At 45.5% G+C, this 23,326-nt stretch overlaps 1 protein-coding gene across 1 annotated transcript in view; it reads right to left on the reverse strand.

The window, feature by feature from the left end:
• The window catches only part of ddah1 (dimethylarginine dimethylaminohydrolase 1), a 152,228-nt gene that overhangs the window by 35,782 nt on the left and 93,120 nt on the right, over positions 1 to 23,326 (reverse strand). Inside the window, exons 2-4 of the mRNA XM_036978598.1 lie at positions 6,340 to 6,439; positions 4,831 to 4,904; positions 993 to 1,112 (exon numbers count right to left, since the gene is read on the reverse strand). Coding sequence (XP_036834493.1) covers positions 993 to 1,112; positions 4,831 to 4,904; positions 6,340 to 6,439 — 294 coding nt within the window. The remainder of the gene's footprint in view (positions 1 to 992; positions 1,113 to 4,830; positions 4,905 to 6,339; positions 6,440 to 23,326) is intronic.

The raw sequence follows: 23,326 nt of genomic DNA on the forward strand, positions 1-23,326 counted from the left end.
TGGGCCAGTAGGGGGCGACGTCTCCCTGAGTAGGCAGATGAGGAGGAACCCTGTGACTGAGAACTCCTGGTTGTCAACTCTCCGATGCGTGTGTCTCGGGTGCGTTTGTGGTCTTGTCTGTAAAGGTTTCAAAACCTGCCACATTCTGTTGCGTGTCTGTACTGTGTGTTGACACTGAGTTGCATGCCAGCCGCGGGTACACCACTACTGTCTGTAGTTAGATGTGGTGTGTGCCAGTCTTCTGCCATGGTGATGGGGAATTCCGTGTGTCTGTCCATCAGAAAATAACAGGCAGAGATTTATTAAACAACCTCCGTGAATGGCATTAAGTACCAACATGTCTCTGTCAGTGTGTTTGTGTTTGTTCCCCGTCCATTACGAAGAAGATCTGTATTCCCGATAGGGAGTGTGTGCTTGTGTTTTGTTTTAACTACCAGAAAGCCTCACAAGGATAGTAAAACAAGGAAAATTGGATAAATGGGGGATATTTCGCCGGGTCCCCACAAGAAAAAAGTAGATTGAGGTTAAATATTGTATAGCAGGGATTACACAGTAGATTACCTACGAACATACATTTATCAGAGGGAGATCACATTGATATCATGTGGTTTCTGCAGGCTTGTAGAAGTTTCAGTCAGAGGCAGGCATCAAACCACAGAGAGAGGGAGGGTGATCTGGACGTGTGTGTGAGGTGGTGGTGATGGTACTTAGTCAACATGTGCGATGTCCTGTCTTCCCTGTCAACGGTACTGTTGCTTTACGTTGAAGAATCCATCTTCTCAATGCAGTGTGCTTACCTCACTTGTTTGTATTACCTCACTTGTTTGTATTGTTTGTATTAAAAATACACGAGGATGGGATGGGAGTGTATATTTCAAATATGTTTTCTGCAAACACTATTAAACTAAATGTAATTAACAAGAGATGGTGCAAAGGAAAGTAAGAACATAGTTCTATCTTGCATGACCCATACGCTCATTGGTGACTCATACCTTCAGGGCTTTCTGGGCTGGTTCGCTGGAGCCAATCACGATGAGGCCTGGTCCTCCCATGCTGCAGAAGCTCTTCAGGTGTAGACCATCAGTGACAGGGACGGTGGACACAGCGTAGTCCTGCAAATACACAACAACCCTACTGCATTACAGGGACCGTGGACATAGTCCTGCAAATACACGACAACCCTACTGCATTACACACACAGATAATTGGACTAAACAGGCCCCACTGGGAAAGGTAACCAAACCGGCATTGGTTGAGAGTTTGACGGATGAGTTCACCAAAGCCCTAGGCCACTGATTAGCTGAGAGTCTGAGAGGTGAGGTCACCGGAGCCCCAGGACACAGGCCCCTCACCTCAGTCTGTAATTACAGCGGTGGTTTTAGGACAGAGAGAGAGAGAACAGTCCATGACTTGGGTGACTGGAGTCTTTGACAATTTTTTGGGCCTTCCTCTGACAACCCCCTAGTATATAGGTCCTGGATGTCAGGAAGCTTGGCCCCAGTGATGTACTGGGTCATCCGCACTACCGTCTGTAGCGCCTTACAGTCTGATGCAGAGCAGTTGCCATACCAGGCGGTGATGCTCTCGATGGTGCAGCTGTAGAGCTTTTTGGGGACCCATGCAAAATCTTTTCAGTCTCCTGAGGGGGAAAAGGTGTTGTCGTGACCTCTTCACAACTGTCTTGGTGTGTTTGGACCATGATAGTTCTTTAGCTCACTGCACATGTTGCCTGTAATCCATGGCTTTTGGTTGCGATATGACGTACAATCACTGTGGGGACGACGTCGTCGATGCACATATTGATTAAGCTGGTGACTGAGGTGGTATACTCCTCAATGCCATTGAATGAATCCCGGGAACATTTTCCAGTCTGTGCTAGCAAAACAGTCCTGAAGCGTAGCATCCGTGTCATCTGACCACTTCCATATTGAGCGAGTCACTGGTACTTCCTGCTTTAGTTTTTACTTGTAAGCAGGAATCAGGAGGATATAATTATGGTCAGATTTGCCAAATGGAGGGCGAGTGACAGCTTTGTATGCGTCTCTGTTTGTGGAGTAAACGACGTGACAGTCCCCCCCCCCCCCAAAGGTGCGGACACCGGCCGCAAAACCTGACTCTAAAGGGTAGGGTCCGGGTGGGCCTTCTTACAAAGCTTGGGTGCGGGCCCCGGACTGAAAACCCTCGTAGAGGGCGCCAATGGACTGAGGGGCGCCTCTGGACTGGGGGGCTGCGATTCTGGCAGCTCTGGAGTGAAGGGCGACTCTGGCGGCTCCGGAGTGAAGGGCGACTCTGGTGGCTCCGGGGTGAAGGGCGGCTCTGGACTGACGGGCGGCTTTGGCAGCTCCGGACAGGAGGGTGGCTCTGGCAGCTCCGGACAGAAGGGTGGCTCTGGCAGCTCCGGACAGAAGGGTGGCTCTGGCAGCTCCGGACAGAAGGGCGGCTCTGGCAGCTCCGGACAGAAGGGCGGCTCTGGCAGCTCCGGACAGAAGGGCGGCTCTGGCAGCTCCGGACAGAAGGGAGACTTGGTTCTGGTCAGGAGGGAGACTTGGTTCAGGCACAGGACTCACCAGGCTGGGGAGACATACAGGCGGCCTCTTCCTTGGCCGAGGCACAGGATACACAGGGCCGTGGAGGCGCACAGGCGGTCTCGACCGCATAGCCCCCCCCCCCCCCCCCCATTCTGACTGGATGCCAGTTTCCACCCGACAAATCGCTGGCACCGAGCACACCGGCCTGTGAATACTCGGCCGAGACACAGTGCACATCACTCCATAGCACGGGGCCTGACCTGTCACCTGCTCGCCCCCGTAAGCACGGGGAGTGGGCTCAGGTCTCCAACCTGACGCAACTGAGGTGCACACAAACGGAAAAATAATTACCCACAAAACACAGGTGGGAAAAGGCTACCTAAGTATGGTTCTCAATCAGTGACAACGACAGACAGCTGTCCCAGCCAAAAACAAAGAAATACAAAAACATAGAAAAAAGAACATAGAATGGCCACCCTAGTCACACCCTGGTCTAACCAAAATAGAGAATAAAAAGCCTCTCTATGGCCAGGGCATGACAAGTACGTTGTCTTCTTGTGACATGGGTTTGATTAGCAGGTCCACTGTGGCAGGAATGGACATGTTATATGGAGTGTCAATTCACTGCTATGTCATATCTGAAACATCATACCTTCCCCTGTTTCTCTGGCCTGGTCCATATTAAGGGAAAAGTTCATTTGACTTACTTACTAAATGTTATTTACTTTAACCTCCTTTTGCTTAAGAGTCAGCCTAGATGAAAGCAAATCTCCTCTCTGACTGGAACAAGGGACTGCATTTCCTGACAGTTTATCATGTGTGAAATTGTCCTCTTCCCCTCATCACCAAAGTCTTTCCTGCTCTCTTAACTCAATCCTCAGAGTTCATTTGAATGAATCAAAGCAAAGTAGACCACTTAATTAAACTGTCATCATTCCTTATCAATGGAAAGACAGTTTAGCCCAAACAGTGATTCAAAGAGATAGCAGAAGTAAAATGCCCTCCATTGAGCTTATTGTGAGAGACATGATAACAACTTATCATATTGTGGGGAATCTCAGCGATGTGTTCAGCTTTGAGATACATTTTGAGTGAGAAGTTCTGCTGTGCTAATTGTAATGTATGTTCATTCATTTCTAGAGAAAGTTTTCTTTATGGCGTCTGACTGATGCTGTACAGTGTTGTGACCCTGAATGGGAGACAATAGCCTGGTACATTAGTCTCCCCTGCACTTTGACCTCCTCCACTCCCTCTGTTTCCCCCAATCAACAAGGATCATAAAGGTGAAGAAGAGATCTAACCCCTCACTCACATCTGTGGTTAATCCTGTCCTGACCAGAACAGAATGTTCAATGGTCCGAAATGTGATAAAGGAAGGAGGAAAAACGATAGTAGGGAAAAAGACCCGACTTATCAAGAATAAAAGTGAGAGGCTGAGAGAGATATGATGGTGGAATTTAAATGAGTCACAGACGGGATCAGAAAAACAGGCAGTAAGAAACATTCAGATTATTGTTGGGGGTTGAACTCTCCAGGACCCCATGGCCTTACAAGTCAGCAAAGGCCTTCTGACTGTGTGTGTGTGTGTTAAGGAGACTGGGGTTGAATGACCCTCTTCTCCAGAGCTCTATCTACCTAGAGTATATGCACTGATCTTCCAGTCCTCTAATATCTCAGTACAGTATGTGCAGGCCTTCTCTGGTTTCTTTTCGGTACTAATTCAATCAATTCATCTCATTAACTAACCATAGATTCCTGATACACCAGGTTTGCCAACTAATCAATGTCAAATCAAATGTATTTATAAAGCCCTTCGTACACCAGCTGATATCTCAAAGTGCTGTACAGAAACCCAGCCTAAAACCCCAAACAGCAAGCAATGCAGGTGTAGAAGCACGGTGGCTAGGAAAAACTCCCTAGAAAGGCCAAAACCTAGGAAGAAACCTAGTGAGGAACCAGACTATGAGGGGTGGCCAGTCCTCTTCTGGCAGTACCGGGTGGAGATTATAACAGAACATGGCCAAGATGTTCAAATGTTCATAAATGACCAGCCTGGTCAAATAATAATAATCACAGTAGTTGTCAAGGGTGCAGCAAGTCAGCACCTCAGGAGTAAATGTCAGTTGTCTTTTCATAGCTGATCATTTAGAGGTTGTCGTCTAATCAATAGCTGATTAGAATGCCATGTGGCCCTTGAGACCCCTGAATGAGACCAGGATTACCTCACTAATGGTGGTTTGATGGCACAGGAAGTCAATCTGAATAATCTCAGGGTGTACTGCTCTAGTCTGCTTTCACTCACCTTGAACGCGTCCGCCAGGATCTCAGCTCCTCTCTGATTGGTCCGTTTGGAAAGGCCCACGAAGAATTCTCTACCTGAGGAAAAACAGACAACAACCTGTGGTCAGTATGGAGAGCGAGAGAAAATAGAGGCATAAACAGATAGAGAGAGAAAGGAGGAAGAGAAGAGAGAGACAGACGGATAGACAGACAGAGAGAGATAGATAGAAAGATAGAAACAAGAGTGGCCTGGTCACAACTTCTACCGAAGTCGGTTCCTCTCCTTGTTCGGACGGTGTTCGGCGGTCGACGTCACCGGTCTTCTAGCCATCGCCGATCCATTTTTCATTTTCCATTTGTTTTGTCCTGTTTTCCTACACACCTGGTTTTCATTCCCTCATTACGTGTTGTGTATTTAACCCTCTGTTCCCGCCGTGCGGAATTGTTTGTTTAAGTGCTTGTGCACATTGTTGTCTGGTGCACGACAGCGTTTGTACCCATACGTTGTTATTCTGGATGCCGGTGGTTTTGTATATTAAACTGCTCTGGTTATTACCCAGTTCTGCTCTCCTGCATCTGACTTCCCTGCCACCAGTTACACACCCCTTACAGGCCTGAACCACTCCAGAGCAGAGCGAATGGGCGTAGCTGCTGAGCTTTTACAAATGATCCATTAGCGACGCCGTTGCCAAGAGGAAATGTTTTTAGCCCTGCCTGCCATGTGAAACCCATTTCAGTTGGATGAGATGGGAGGAACACACCACGGAGAGAGAGCCAACGTCTAGAAACTCAATTAAGTGTTCTAGGGCTTTTTCCAAGCCCTAAACAGCATACAGAATGAACCACACTAGATTCACAGGCAAGGCAGCACAACTGATACAGAACATACAGAGAGGGAACATTATAAAGACCTCGGTTTCTCTACCTCTGCTCTCATCAGGTTTATTGTGAGATGCCTGATGTGGACCAAGGCAGCTGATGAAATTAGGTGGTGTATGTTTGTGCGTGTGTGTGTGGGGGGAGGCTTCTTTTCCATTTGAGAGAACCATTTTCAATCATGCATAAAAACCAGACAGCCAGTCAGACAGCCAGTCAGACAGCCAGTCAGACAGCCAGTCAGACAGCCAGTCAGACAGCCAGTCAGACAGCCAGTCAGACAGCCAGTCAGACAGCCAGTCAGACAGCCAGTCAGACAGCCAGTCAGACAGCCAGTCAGACAGCCAGTCAGACAGCCAGTCAGACAGCCAGTCAGACAGCCAGTCAGACAGCCAGTCAGACAGCCAGTCAGTTTGTAATTTGCCATTTTAGTTCAGGTCACATCAACTACTTGACTATTCAGAGTTACAACTATTCTGAACAATTTTAATCACACCCCTGTGGTGATAGGTCATATCATTTGCATGATAAAGTGGTCATAAATGTTTAGTTCACTGAATATAGCAGTTTCCATAGTGATCAATTATGGTAGTGGCAGTGGCCTTGGCAGGTAATGGTGATAATGGTGTTTTATTGATGGGATATGGTGGTGTACCTGTAAAGAGGACGTCCCCTCCGTCCAGAGTGGCGTTCTCATCAGACATGTCAACGATGTTCAGGCCCAGCTCCTTCAGGATCTGCCGTATGGCCGCTGTCTAGAAAACACAAAGACACAGAGAGACACATGGTTAAGACACAGAGAGACACACATGGTTAAGACACAGAGAGAGACACACGGTAAAGACACAGAGAGAGACACATGGTTAAGACACAGAGAGAGACACACATGGTTAAGACACAGAGAGAGACACACATGGTTAAGACACAGAGAGAGACACACATGGTTAAGACACAGAGACACACACATGGTTAAGACACAGAGAGAGACACACATGGTTAAGACACAGAGAGACACACACGGTTAAGACACAGAGAGAGACAGACATGGTTAAGACACAGAGAGAGACACACATGGTTAAGACACAGAGAGACACACACATGGTTAAGACACAGAGAGACACACACATGGTTAAGACACAGAGAGACACACACATGGTTAAGACACAGAGAGACACATGGTTAAGACACAGAGAGAGACACACATGGTTAAGACACAGAGAGACACATGGTTAAGACACAGAGAGAGACACACATGGTTAAGACACAGAGAGAGACACACATGGTTAAGACACAGAGAGAGACACATGGTTAACACACAGAGAGACACATGGTTAAGACACAGAGAGATACACACATGGTTAAGACACAGAGAGAGACACATGGTTAAGACACAGAGAGAGACACATGGTTAAGACACAGAGAAAGACACACATGGTTAAGACACAGAGAGAGACACACATGGTTAAGACACAGAGAGAGACACATGGTTAAGACACAGAGAAAGACACATGGTTAAGACACAGAGAGAGACACATGGTTAAGACACAGAGAGAGACACACATGGTTAAGACACACAGAGAGACACATATGGTTAAGACACAGGTACACACACATAGGGACCCACACACAAAACATTCACTGCATGCCATCAATCTATACCGCAAAGAGCTAAACGGTAATGAGATGACATTACAACACACACCAACAGTAGAGCTCTCAATGACATCATATGGGTCATATACATACTGAGGGTAGCCCCACAGCCCAACAAATGGCGTTCATTCACAGAAAGGTATTACGATGATATCATCATTACATATCATGTAAAATACGAGCGTTAAAAGGCAGATGATCAGACAGCAGAGCCAGGTTCTTGTTAGGAAGCACGACAGTAAAACCAAAACAGTCTGTCCAAGAGATCATCATTACATCATCTTAGCGATCCACGAAGTCATAACACAGGAAGTATGTTAAAGTTTTTATGAGGCCGCGACTCTGGAAAGAGGGGTACATGGAGAGGAGACCAACACTAACCTAAAAAGGGTTGGAGGATTAAAAAACAATCCATCTAAGTCAAAGTGTTCCTGGGGCATTCTCTGGGTCAGCTGTGTGGTGTGGTGTGTGTGTGTGTGTGTGTGTGTCTCTCTCTCTCTCTGTAGAAGAATACCAGTTGTTTGGTGGAGGTGAACTGGGTCAGTATCGTCTGGCCGTGAGGGCTCTGATCACCCAGTCTGTTTTTGGGGTCCCCAGGGAACTAGGACCATCGAGATTCCACAGGCCTCTATCTCACCATGACCTCACCCTAGCTGACACCTGGGCCAGGCCACGAGGTCACCCAGGTAGCCTGCCATGCGGGCCACGCACAGATAACACAAACACGTAGTTTCTTATGCTCCCCCCCCCCCCCCCCCCACACACACACACACACACACACACACACACACACACACACAATACCTCCCTTGTACCTCCCTTTAGGTAGATACTATGAAGTCAATTCTTAAATGGTCAGCAAGGAAAATAGCTATTGGAATTGGACCAGACATTGTTTCCTTTAGAAGGTTATCAGTGGCAACACCTTCAGCTCCAATTGAGATGAATAGTAATTGAGATGAATAGTAATTGAGATGAATAGTAATTGAGATGAATAGTAATTGAGATGAATAGTAATTGAGATGAATAGTAATTGAGATGAATAGTAATTGAGATGAATAGTAATTGCCCTAAGATTTTAGGTCTACATTCCCTCTCTGTGGCCTTATATTGTGTAGGGAGCAAAATCACATAAGTCAACATCTCCCTTTATTCCGTTTCATCTCCATTTCTCTATATCTCACTACTCTTTCCTTCCTTGCGGTTTAAGGATGGAGAAAGCGCAACAAGGGGTTAAGATTCAACTTTATAATGAGTCCCCACCCCTTAGTCACCCTGCTAAGCCAGCTACCCACCCTGGCCTACTCCAACATTCCCCCACAGCTGACCAGCCTACTCCACCATTCCCCCACAGCTGACCAACCTACTCCACCATTCCCATACAGCTGACCAGCCTACTCCACCATTCCCCTACAGCTGACTAGCCTACTCCACCATTCCCCCACAGCTGACCAGCCTACTCCACCATTCCCCTACAGCTGACCAACCTACGCCACCATTCCCCCACAGCTGACCAACCTACTCCACCATTCCCCTACAGCTGACCAGCCTACTCCACCATTCCCCCACAGCTGACCAACCTACTCCACCATTCCCATACAGCTGACCAGCCTACTCCACCATTCCCCCACAGCTGACCAACCTACTCCACCATTCCCATACAGCTGACCAACCTACTCCACCATTCCCATACAGCTGACCAACCTACTCCACCATTCCCCTACAGCTGACCAACCTACTCCACCATTCCACTACAGCTGACCAACCTACTCCACCATTCCCCCACAGCTGACCAACCTACTCCACCATTCCCCTACAGCTGACCAGCCTACTCCACCATTCCCCCACAGCTGACCAACCTACTCCACCATTCCCCTACAGCTGACCAACCTACTCCACCATTCCCCCACAGCTGACCAACCTACTCCACCATTCCCATACAGCTGACCAACCTACTCCACCATTCCCCCACAGCTGACCAACCTACGCCACCATTCCCCCACAGCTGACCAGCCTACTCCACCATTCCCCCACAGCTGACCAACCTACGCCACCATTCCCCCACAGCTGACCAACCTACGCCACCATTCCACTACAGCTGACCAGCCTACTCCACCATTCCACTACAGCTGACCAACCTACTCCACCATTCCCCCACAGCTGACCAACCTACGCCACCATTCCACTACAGCTGACCAGCCTACTCCACCATTCCACTACAGCTGACCAACATACTCCACCATTCCCCTACAGCTGACCAGCCTACTCCACCATTCCCCCACAGCTGACCAACCTACGCCACCATTCCCCCACAGCTGACCAGCCTACTCTACCATTCCCCTACAGCTGACCAGCCTACTCCCCCATTCCCCTACAGCTGACTAGCCTACTCCACCATTCCCCTACAGCTGACCAGCCTACTCCACCATTCCCCTACAGCTGACCAGCCTACTCCACCATTCCCCCACAGCTGACCAGCCTACTCCACCATTCCCCTACAGCTGACCAGCCTACTCCACCATTCCCCTACAGCTGACCAACCTACGCCACCATTCCCCCACAGCTGACCAGCCTACTCCACCATTCCCCTACAGCTGACCAGCCTACTCCACCATTCCCCTACAGCTGACCAACCTACTCCACCATTCCCCTACAGCTGACCAGCCTACTCCCCCATTCCCCTACAGCTGACTAGCCTACTCCACCATTCCCCTACAGCTGACCAGCCTACGCCACCATTCCCCTACAGCTGACTAGCCTACTCCACCATTCCCCTACAGCTGACCAGCCTACGCCACCATTCCCCTACAGCTGACCAGCCTACTCCACCATTCCACTACAGCTGACCAACCTACTCCACCATTCCCCTACAGCTGACCAACCTACTCCACCATTCCCCTACAGCTGACCAGCCTACTCCACCATTCCCCTACAGCTGACCAGCCTACTCCACCATTCCCCTACAGCTGACCAGCCTCCACCAATGCAGTTGCCCCTCTCCTTTACCTTCCCCTCTGCCTCCCCATGTGGCACTCTGACTGGACTGGAGCCTCTGCTACTGCAATCACAGCTGCAGCCTCCACAAATCTTCGTCAACCCACCAACTAATGATCAGGTCTACGCATGCAGACAGACATACAGTGTGTAAAAGCTACAGTGGGGAGAACAAGTATTTGATATACTGCCGATTTTGCGTGTGTCATAGTTATCTATGGGCGTTCCGACAGACAGACAGACAGACAGACAGACAGACAGACAGTGTCATAGTTATCTATGGGCGTTCCGACAGACAGACAGACAGACAGACAGACAGTGTCATAGTTATCTATGGGCTTTCCAACAGACAGACAGACAGTGTGTCATAGTTATCTATGGGTGTTCCAGCAGACAGACAGTGTGTCATAGTTATCTATGGGCATTCCAGCAGGCAGCAGGCAGGCTGGCAGGCTGGCAGGCAGAGTCAAATGCGAATGTACCTGTAGACTTCCAGTCATTGCGCTAATTCTAGTTAGCATTGGTTCGTGAATACCTCTAACTTCATTCATACTGCACACAGTATGAAGAGACATGAAGAGACATAAAAATGGTATCCATGAGTTGCCAGAATGTAGTACCGCCTTAACAGCAGTTCGTATTGGACTAATATTACTGACTATATATAACCATGATTCTATCCACAGTTTTTATGCGAGTAAAGTCATACCATATAAAAAAAAAATCAAGACAGCTGTGATGGAAACTGGGAGTTTTGGTACAATTTTATAACTGCTGACAGATCATTTGTTCTTTCGACATGGTGAGATCTTTTCGTGTCAGTAAAATGTATTATGCAAAAAATGGCAGTGGAAACTCCTTAATGCGCAACTATTGATATAATAACCACAGTATGGAAGTAAACTGGTGTGTGGTTCTCTCACTACGACTTGGGAAACCAGGCTACAGATTAAATAAACGATGATGAATTTCACAGGTTGGTGATCTTGTGGCTTCTTTCCAATAAATATCAATGGTCTTATTCTGCTGATATGAGGATTGATGCTTGACTGCCATTTGACAAATACGATATGGTTTTATCCCTGATAATCTCATCATGTAGACTAGACTTCCCGGACATCTCTACGAACTGTCGATGTCACGTCCTGACCTTAGTTCCTTTTGTATGTTTCTATTTTAGGTTGGTCAGGGCGTGAGTTGGGGTGGGCATTTGATGTTTTTGTTCTATGTTTGGTATTTCTATGTGTTTGGCCGGGTATGGTTCCCAATCAGAGGCAGCTGTCAATCGTTGTCTCTGATTGAGAACCATACTTAGATAGCCTGTTTTCCGCACTCTTGTTTGTGGGTGGTTGTTTCTGTTGAGTGTATGTCACCTTGCAGAACTGTTTAGTTTCTTCCATTCACTTCGTTATTTTGTTTTGTGTGTTCAGTTAATAAATTAACATGGACACTTACCACGCTGCGCATTGGTCCCATTTTTCATACTCGTCGTCAGACGACGAAGAGATCCGTTACAGTCGCGCAAAATTACAGTCGCCAACACCAGAGTATGCACATTTCCTGTTTAACACAATATATTTTTATTCGGTACATGAAAACTTAAGTGAAAAAGTACATTTTGTGAGCGCTACGTCATCACTCAACAATTTTTCATCTGCGACAAGTCCGTTTGGTAGAAACATGCACATTTTCCCACCAGTGGTATTTTCTTTATGCAGATTTTAGAATATTCACATGAAAATCAGTCGCCAATGGATTAAAGACCTAGCTATAGTCACACATCATTTATGAGGTAATTGTTAAATGAGTGTTAATAAAAGTAGATTCTATTAAGTCTTTACTGTGTCCCTCCTCTAGTAATATTTTATGTTTATTTCTGTCCTTCCTTGGTCTCCTCTTGCCAGAAAAGCTGGAAACACCTCCATTGTGTGAGCCTTGAGCATCCACCCACCTCTCTAACTAGGCCTCAGCTCAGAATGCATCTCAATGGTTGCTGTTTCTCTGGCAGATAGCAGAAGGCCGGGAGTAGAATGGCTTGTCTCGACGCGCACACGCGCACACACTGCAGTGTGTCATTATTACCTATGGGCGTTCCAGCAGACAGACCTGTTGGTGCTGTAACTAACGGTGATTGACGTAGCGCGCCTATCAGCATGCAGACTAGGCTAGGGTGATGTCCCAAATGGCACCCTATTCCCTATGGGCCCTGATTGTACTTCATAGGGAATAGGGTGCTATTTGGTACAGGGCCTAAAACAATTAGCATGCTGCTAAGCCTCCACTAGGCCTCTGCAAGGCTCAGCAGACATGGTGCTACTTAGAATAAATAAAAATAAAAAACTTTGAGGCCGACAATCCCTATGCTCTGTTCCAATAGGCCTCTTCTCTTCCCAGCTCGTACACCCTGATGCACTCACATTAACGCTCTGGCTGAATTAAAGAGGCTATGTCTACCTGCATATAACTAGGTTATTTGTTTGTTCATTCATAAGTCCCATTAAACTGCACAAGGTCAACTGTTGGCCTAACTAATGGAACCCTCTTCTATAATGTTCAGTCTCTCTCTGTCTCCCTCTCTCTTGTTCCACCCATTCTCTCCAGACATGCACGGCAGGGCCAAGAATCCATCTGGATAGCCTGGCCGCACAGACGGAGTGAGTGGCCATTATCTCCCAGGCCTGGGACACCCAATATCCCAATATGTTATGTAAAGAGGGTGCCAGCTCCGCTCTCCAACCGGCCGCTACCCACTCTTCTGCTACACCGCCCGGCCCGCCCTGCCCTGGGCCACACGCTGAGAGCCAGGCTCTGCTTTGAATGAGAAAGGCCTTTTAAAATTCATGAGGGGGTTTTAGATGTTCTGTTCTTGGCCCCGCCTGCCAACATTCCTCCCGTTCCTGGGTAGAGCAGACAGGGGAGATGGAGCAGAGAGAGCAGAAAGGACAGGAGAGCCTTTTCTCTGGGCTTGTATAGACCCCCCTCTTGTCCTGCTTGCCTGGAACACTCTGGACCCAGCAGTGATATCGCATCTAATTGCTAAAAAGAACCATCAGCCAGATAGAACTTGGAACATTTCGAATAGGAATGAAGAACACAATGACATTCCAGAGCCTTGGCCGGTATTCCAGAGCCCCGCTTCCCCCAGTCATCCTACCCCATTCTACCCCCAGTAACAGTGTCCCACGCTCCATGGGGCCAACATAACACACCACACAGTCTCATGTAATGAAGTTAACTCCTGCAGATAAGTTACACTTTACTCAACAGTGTTAGTGGTGGCAGGTGGGTCAATGACAGAATTCCCCAGGTCACTGCCTGCCGTGAGGAGGATCTCAGAGAGGGATGAAAGGGGGGTGGTTACAACGGCTACTTACCAAGATTCTTGGGCTGCCTTTAACTAGACTCAGATACAGTTGAAGTCGGAAGTTTACATACACTTAGGTTGGAGTCATTAAAACTCGTTTTTCAACCACTCCACAAATTTATTGTTAACAAACTATAGTTTTGGCAAGTTGGTTAGGACATTTACTTTGTGCATGACACAAGTCATTTTCCAACAATTGTTTACATACAGATTATTTCACTGTATCACAATTCCAGTGGGTCAGAAGTTTACATACACTAAATTGACTGTGCCTTTAAACCGCTTGGAATATTCCAGAAAATTATGTCATGGACAGCTTCTGAAAGGCTGATTGACATCATTCGAGTCAATTGGAGGTGTACCTGTGGATGTATTTCAAGGCCTACCTTCAAACTCAGTGCCTCTTTGCGTGACATCATGGGAAAATCAAAAGAAATCAGCCAAGACCTTAGAACAAAAATTGTAGGGGGCGGAGCTAGCATGTTGGAGTGAACGGCTGTGCGTGAGAGGCTCCTGCAACTTTTTTGCGAAATAAACTAATTTAACCTACTTTATGGCACTTTTTACAACAAACGTTTCTTTCTAATACAAGATTGTAACTTTTTATATGAAAATGCCGAGTAATAAGCGACCAAAGGACAACAAATCCACAGCGGAGGCCTACTCCCCACTAAACAACGAGACAGACATGGCGGGAGGCACATGCAACAACGTGACACTTACAGAACTTACCCGGGCTTTGGGGGAGCTACGTGTTGCTATAGCTGAGGATCTTAAGGCCACTATTGCTGAACTGGACACAAAAATCGAGAGCATCATTCGAACGGTCGCTTCGCATGGCCAGAGTATTGTGGACCTTGAGAAAGCTTCTGAATTCAACGCTGGTAGGATCGACGAGTTGGAGAAGCTATGCACGTCATTGCAGGATAGTGTGCAGAGGCTTTCTGTGAAAGTGGTGGACCTGGAGGGCCGATCCAGACGTAATAACCTTCGCGTTGTTGGTCTGGCAGAGGGGTAGAGGCCGGCTCTCGCCCCACCGACTTCTTCGCCAAGCTATTGAAGGATGCAATGGGATCGGATGTTTTGGATTCGGATCCCCAGCTGGACCGCGCACATCGCTCCCTTGTCCCAGTGCCTGGACCGGGCCAACGTCCTCGCCCAGTAATCATCTGTTGTCACAGTTTCAAGACCAAGGATCTTATCCTGCGTGAAGCTCGAATGAGGGGCAACCTGTCACATAAAGGGCATCCATTCCGTGTCTATGAGGATTATGCGCCCGATGTGGCAAAGCATTGCGCGGACTACAGAGATGTCATGACCAAACTCTACAAACTCCATCTTCGCCCAGCCTTGCTCTTCCCTGCAAGACTAAGAATCACCCCACCTTCCGGTGAGAAGATTTGGCTCTCCTCGGTTTTGGACGCAGAGAAGTTTTTCCGGGGATATACACCAATCCTCCGTACAGGTTAGAGTGCCTTGTTATTGCGTGTTAGGGTCTGCTCATGGACTCGAATCCATACTATACCATAATGGGTGAAAACGTATTAAACGGGCTCAACAAGGGCTACCGAACATGTAAGACGTTGAGCAGACCAATGGATGGCGGTCAGAGCTCTCATTTAACGTTAAATTCACTTCCATCCCGGCTGTGCTCAGAGCGATGCATATTTTTTACTTCCAGGTTTGATCACTGACACCTTCGGACGGATATACTTATATTCCCCCACTTTTGTTTTGTTTCGTTATTTATTTTACAATCCTTACATTATTCTTACTACCATACCATTTATTTATTGCTTGCAGGGGACTGTGGGTGATGGTTGGGAGGGGGCAGACACCTGGTTAGCAGGTTGATGTTTTGTGCCGTTCTGCCTTTGTCTGGCCGTGGGCCTCTCTCCCGACTAGAGTCCCACCAGCCCTCTGTAGTGCTTATGTCTGTGTAGGTGTGCGTACATATAATTACTATTTGTACTTTATTACTATTTTCTCTTAGCATTTTAGTATTATGTGTATATTTTAAATCAGTGTAGATTGTTATTCTGGGGTATGAATGTTTGTATGTGTATATGTGCATATGGATGGATATTCTTTAAATATATATGTTTATATATGATTTTTTTGTGTGGGTATGTATACATACATATGTAGGTATGTATATGTGTGTGTGTGTGTGTATGTGTGTGTGTATGCATGCGTGTATGTATATATATGTATATATGGGTATGTGTATGTATATGTGTGTATGTATGTGTATGTGTGTATATGTGTGTATGTATTTATGTATGTATATATATATATATATATATATATATATATATATATATATATATATGTATGTGTGTGTATGTATGTGTATATATGTGTATATGTATATATGTACGTGTATGTGTATGTGTGTGTATGTGTGTGTGTATGCATGCGTGTATGTATATATATGTATATATGGGTATGTGTATGTATATGTGTGTATGTATGTGTATGTGTGTATATGTGTGTATGTATTTATGTATGTATATATATATATATATATATATATATATATATATATATATATATATGTATGTGTGTGTATGTATGTGTATATATGTGTATATGTATATATGTACGTGTATGTGTATGTGTGTGTATGTGTGTATGTATATATATACAGTGCCTTGCGAAAGTATTCGGCCCCCTTGAACTTTGCGACCTTTTGCCACATTTCAGGCTTCAAACATAAAGATATAAAACTGTATTTTTTGTGAAGAATCAACAACAAGTGGGACACAATCATGAAGTGGAACGACATTTATTGGATATTTCAAACTTTTTTAACAAATCAAAAACTGAAAAATTGGGCGTGCAAAATTATTCAGCCCCTTTACTTTCAGTGCAGCAAACTCTCTCCAGAAGTTCAGTGAGGATCTCTGAATGATCCAATGTTGACCTAAATGACTAATGATGATAAATACAATCCACCTGTGTGTAATCAAGTCTCCGTATAAATGCACCTGCACTGTGATAGTCTCAGAGGTCCGTTAAAAGCACAGAGAGCATCATGAAGAACAAGGAACACACCAGGCAGGTCCGAGATACTGTTGTGAAGAAGTTTAAAGCCGGATTTGGATACAAAAAGATTTCCCAAGCTTTAAACATCCCAAGGAGCACTGTGCAAGCGATAATATTGAAATGGAAGGAGTATCAGACCACTGCAAATCTACCAAGACCTGGCCGTCCCTCTAAACTTTCAGCTCATACAAGGAGAAGACTGATCAGAGATGCAGCCAAGAGGCCCATGATCACTCTGGATGAACTGCAGAGATCTACAGCTGAGGTGGGAGACTCTGTCCATAGGACAACAATCAGTCGTATATTGCACAAATCTGGCCTTTATGGAAGAGTGGCAAGAAGAAAGCCATTTCTTAAAGATATCCATAAAAAGTGTCGTTTAAAGTTTGCCACAAGCCACCTGGGAGACACACTAAACATGTGGAAGAAGGTGCTCTGGTCAGATGAAACCAAAATTGAACTTTTTGGCAACAATGCAAAACGTTATGTTTGGCGTAAAAGCAACACAGCTGAACACACCATCCCCACTGTCAAACATGGTGGTGGCAGCATCATGGTTTGGGCCTGCTTTTCTTCAGCAGGGACAGGGAAGATTGTTAAAATTGATGGGAAGATGGATGGAGCCAAATACAGGACCATTCTGGAAGAAAACCTGATGGAGTCTGCAAAAGACCTGAGACTGGGATGGAGATTTGTCTTCCAACAAGACAATGATCCAAAACATAAAGCAAAATCTACAATGGAATGGTTCAAAAATAAACATATCCAGGTGTTAGAATGGCCAAGTCAAAGTCCAGACCTGAATCCAATCGAGAATCTGTGGAAAGAACTGAAAACTGCTGTTCACAAATGCTCTCCATCCAACCTCACTGAGCTCGAGCTGTTTTGCAAGGAGGAATGGGAAAAAATGTCAGTCTCTCGATGTGCAAAACTGATAGAGACATACCCCAAGCGACTTACAGCTGTCATCGCAGCAAAAGGTGGCGCTACAAAGTATTAACTTAAGGGGGCTGAATAATTTTGCACGCCCAATTGTTCAGTTTTTGATTTGTTAAAAAAGTTTGAAATATCCAATAAATGTCGTTCCACTTCATGATTGTGTCCCACTTGTTGTTGATTCTTCACAAAAAAATACAGTTTTATATCTTTATGTTTGAAGCCTGAAATGTGGCAAAAGGTCGCAAAGTTCAAGGGGGCCGAATACTTTCGCAAGGCACTGTATATGTGTGTATATATTTGTATTTATTTTTTATTAAAAAAAAAATGTTTAATGGGGGGAACGTTTAATTTAACAAATCGTTCCGATCTCCTGACCCACAGTATGTAAAGATACGGCTGACTATGTCGGTTGCGGATGGTTTATGTTTTGACCGGCAGTGCTTAGCAATATAATCTTGAGGCTATATCTTGCTTATCTCTGGGATTGACCCAGGATGACGCTTAAATGCGCAATATGTTTAAGTTGCAACTTATTCTGTTTAGGTTTATTAGATGCTAACTGAACACTTAACTCGCGGGAGCCTCCTCAGTTCATATGTTAGTAGAAGTTCTAGGATAGTGAGAGGTGAACGTATAGTTGGGATTTTATTTTAGTTTTACCTCGTTCGAGGTCGCGCCGTGCTTTTTTGGCATCGGCCAGACAATGTGTTTATTATTTTTCCTTTTTTTTCTCTCCTGTTTGTGCATGCCTGTTAAATGTGGGTTGATGGGGGGGGGGGGGGGGGGGGGGGGGTAAGTGTTGGGGAAATTAGGGGAACAGGGTGGGAAGTAAAGGTGCTTGCAGGGGGGGAGGGGTGGGTTGGATACTGCTCGGGTGTAGGTGCTACATATGCTGATCGTGATGTTTGGTGCGCTTTCTTACCTTTTTATCAAGTTACATGGTATGCAGGCCACCATAGGAACTACAAACGAGAGGAGGGCGGGGCTTACATTCACTTCCTGGAATGTCAAGGGTTTAAACGAACCAATTAAGAGGGGCAAAGTCCTAGCCCACTTGAAAGCACTCTCATCTGATATTATATTTTTGCAAGAAACCCATCTGAAGAATAACTCTCATAGCAGACTTAAGTGTAGGTGGGTGGGGCAAGTGTATCACTCTAACTTCTCTGCCAAAATGAGAGGCACAGCGATTCTGGTACGGAAAGGAATTCCCTTTCTACATAAAACCACTATTGCAGATAGAGTCCTTGCCCTGATTCCAGATATCTCCCATACTAACCTGGTCATTGGAGGGGACCTTAACTGTGTGCTAGACCAATATTTGGCTAGATCCTCTACCCGGCGAACCCCTACCTCCTATTCAAGCGAATTCTTGAATACCTACATAAAAAATTCGAACTTATTTGATATATGGAGGATCGCTAACCCTACGGGTAGGGAATACTCCTTTTACTCTCATGTTCACAAGGTTTACACTCGAATTGACTACTTTTTGTTGGATGCTAGACTACTCCCCTATACCTGTAATGTGAGGTATCATGATATTATAATCTCGGACCACAGTCCACTCACCTTCTCCCTGAGATTGGGTGACATTGTACCAAACGAGAGGGTCTGGAGGTTGAATCCTCAGCTCCTCACAGAACCAACATTCTGTGAATATCTTAAAGACCAAATGACATTTTTCTTTGATACCAACGACAACACAGAGACCTCCCCAGCATTATTGTGGGAAACACTGAAGGCTTATCTGAGAGGGTGTATCATCTCCTTTCAGGCTCCCAGGAGTAGGCAAAACAGAGGAAAACTGGAAGAACTGGAGGGACAAATTCACTTACTGGATAGGGAGAATGCTAGCCACCCATCTATGGAGAAACATACAAAAATTACCTCTTTAAAATTTGAATATAATCAGATTCTCTCAGCTAAAATTGCTAAATCTTTTCTCTATGCCAAGCAAAAATATTTTGAGTTTGGTGACAAACCACACAAATTACTCGCCAGACAACTTCGAAAAAATGCGAGTGACCGAATGATTCACAGGGTTAAATCTGCATCTGGGGAATTACTCTCATCCCCCAAAGACATCAATGACAGATTCCGGCAGTTTTATGAGACTCTATATACATCTAAAGCGGATCCTAACCCCTTAATTGTGCAAACATTTTTGGAGGACTGTAATCTTCCTGCCCTGAACCAGGAAGATTCTAACTTCCTGAATAAGGAAATATCTCTTGATGAAATTCGAGAAACAATTAAATCTCTAAAGAGTGGCAAGACCCCGGGCCCAGATGGATACCCTGGTGAATTCTGTAAAACATTCAGCAACATGCTCTCTCCCTACCTGCACAAAATGTTGGTTCAGGCCATTGAGGATGGAGCTCTCTCTTCTACTTTGGACGAAGCATTCATTACAGTTATACATAAGAAGGGTAAAGATCCAGAAGAGGTAGGGTCATACAGACCAATATCTCTCCTTAATACAGACCAAAAGATTTTAGCAAAAACTCTGGCTAACAGGCTTAGCACTTTAATTGGCAAATTGGTCCATTCGGATCAGACCGGCTTTATCCCTAACAGAAACTCATTCTTCAATCTCAGGCGCCTCTTCAATATTATGTATTCTCAGAGGTTACCCAACGTGGACCTTGCCGTCATATCTCTTGACGCCGAAAAGGCCTTTGACCAAGTTGAGTGGCCCTATCTACTCAAGGTCCTACAGAAATGTAAATATTGGAGATAGGTTCATAAACTGGATCCAGCTTTTATATAGGAACCCCTGTGCCAGAATACTCACTAACCAATCATTGTCGCCCCGATTTAACCTCAACAGGGGGACAAGGCAGGGTTGTGCGCTGTCGCCTATGCTCTTCGCCCTAATTATCGAACCGCTCGCTCAGACGATTAGATCTCATGCAGCAATACACGGCTATAATACTAAAGTTACTCTAAATAAGATCTCTCTATACACAGATGACATCCTCCTCTTTGTAACAGAACCCCAGGCTAGTATCCCAACTATTCTTGATGTGATCAATTTGTTTGGTACCTTCTCGGGATACAGAATAAATTGGAACAAGAGTGAATTAATGCCCATACGGTCGCAAAATACCTCCTGGCTAGAACATCTCCCATTTAAGTTATCTTCAGAAAAATTTACCTACCTATGAATTGTAGTTACCAAACAATACTCCTTACTATTTAAAGAGAATATCCCCTCTCTGATACAAAAACTCAAAGCAAACATACTATTTTGGAAAACTCTCCTAATTTCTCTGCTCGGAAGAATTAATGCCATTAAAATGGTCTTCCTCCCACAACTGCTCTACCTATATCAGAACATCCCAGTATTCATACCTAAATCCTTTCATAAACAACTGGACTCCATTATCAATCCTTTCATCTGGGATTATAAAACACACAGGATAGGTAAAAAACACCTCTGTAAATCCAAGATGGAAGGAGGATTGTCTCTCCCAAATTTTATATTTTATTACTGGGCCGCTAACCTCCGCGTTGTTACGTTTCTGTTGGATGACGTACTTCCGGCATCCAGCTGGCTTGGTATGGAGCGTGAGGAGTGTCACCCCTTCTCTATTGGCGCTGTGATTTTGTCGCCTGTCAATCTGGAGATGTCACTTTATTGTAACAATCCTATTATACATAGCACAGTCCGAATCTGGAAGCAAATTAAAGTCCACTTTGAGCTTAGACCAATGTCATTCATGCTCCCTGTCGCCAGGAATCCCTCCTTTGCCCCTTCTAACCTTGATAACACCTTTGAGCGATGGGGAGAGTTGGGGATAAGTACCATAGGGGATTTATACATAGAAGGGACCTTTGCTTCCTTTGAGTTGCTGAGGGAAACTTATAATCTTCCCAGAAGTAATTTTTTCAGATACCTACAAATTAGAGACTACGTTAGAAAACACCTCCCAACATTTGGGAATGCTAAACCTTCCATGTTTGACGGATGCATAAAAATATGCCCCACCTCAGATAAACTGATATCGCGTCTATATGATGCTTTTCTAACTGTTAGCACACCTTCTACAGATGCCATCAAGGCAAAATGGGAGGAAGAACTAGGGACTGACATCTCGGTGGCAGACTGGGAAGAGAGCTTGGAGTATATCCACACATGCTCCATTAATTCCAGACATCGTCTCATACAATTCAAGGTATTACACAGATTACACTATTCCAAAACTAAACTGCATAGGATATTTCCTAACACATCCCCTACATGTGATAAATGTCAGGCTGCGCAGGGTACACTACTCCACTGCTTTGCCCTATGCTCTAGCTTGCATGGTTATTGGTGTGGAATTTTTGGGATCCTCTCTGAAGTTTTGGAGACTTCAATAGATCCAGACCCGCTTCTGATAATCCTGGGAGTATCTGAGTCCCTAAACGGATTAACCAACCCCAAAAAACAACTAATCTCGTACGGTCTCATCTCGGCAAAAAAACAAATCTTGTTGTTTTGGAAAAGGAGGGAAGCGCCCTCTACCAAATTATGGCTCAGTGAATTGGCAAACACTGTACACTTAGAAAGAATTAGACATATTCTGAACAATAAATTATCAACATTTGATCAAATCTGGCAGCCTTTCCTCTCCTACTTGGACGAGTCGGCGCTGTGAAGTTGTACTTATTAACGCACTCTCAATTGTAATATTTTAATCTACCATTGGGCAGCATGTGCTGGCCCTGCCACCCGAGCTTGAGGGGGGGTTGGGGGAATAAGGGGGGGGATAGGGGGGACATCTTCCCTCTTTCTTTCTACGTGTCCTTGTTTTGTATGTCGTGTTTTGTATTATTTGTTCTGCACCCAGAACTCTGGGTCTTGTTGTTCCTGTATGCTCTTTTATGGTTAGATAAGAATTGTATACCTGTCTTGTATACACCATTCTTGTGTGTGTTCAATAAAAAATATTTGAAACAGAACAAAAATTGTAGACCTCCACAAGTCTGGTTCATCCTTGGGAGCAATTTCCAAACCACTGAAGGTACCACGTTCATCTGTACAAACAATAGTACGCAAGTATAAACACCATGGGACCACTCAGCCGTCTAACCTGTCACAGCTCTTATCGTAATGAGGATTGGACCAAAGCGCAGCGTGGTAAGTGTTCATGATTTTATTAGATCACAAAACACTCGAACAAAATAAACAAGAGGGAAAACCGAAACAGTTCTGTAAGGTGCATAAACTATACAGAAAACAACTACCCAAAAAACACAGGTGGGAAAAGGCTGCCTAAGTATGATTCCCAATCAGAGACAATGATAGACAGCTGTCCCTGATTGAGAACCATACCCGGCCAAAACATAGAAATAAAGAAACTAGAATGCCCACCCTAGTCACACCCTGGCCTAATCAAAATAGAGAATAAAAGCCTCTCTATGGCCAGGGCGTGACAGTACTCCCCCCCCCCCCCCCCCCCCCCCCCCCCCCCCCCCCAAATGTGCGGACTCTGGCCGCAAAACCTGACTCTATAGGGAAGGGTCCAGATGGGCATCTACTTCGGTGGCGGCTCCGGTGTGGGACGCAGACCCCGCTCCACCTCTGGCTCCCCCCACTTTGGTGGCGCCTCTGGACTGGGGAACCTAGCTGCAGGCCCCGGACAGGGGACCCTTG

The sequence above is a fragment of the Oncorhynchus mykiss genome, chromosome 5 (assembly GCF_013265735.2).
Source record: "Oncorhynchus mykiss isolate Arlee chromosome 5, USDA_OmykA_1.1, whole genome shotgun sequence".
Classification (NCBI taxonomy): Eukaryota; Metazoa; Chordata; class Actinopteri; order Salmoniformes; family Salmonidae; genus Oncorhynchus; species Oncorhynchus mykiss.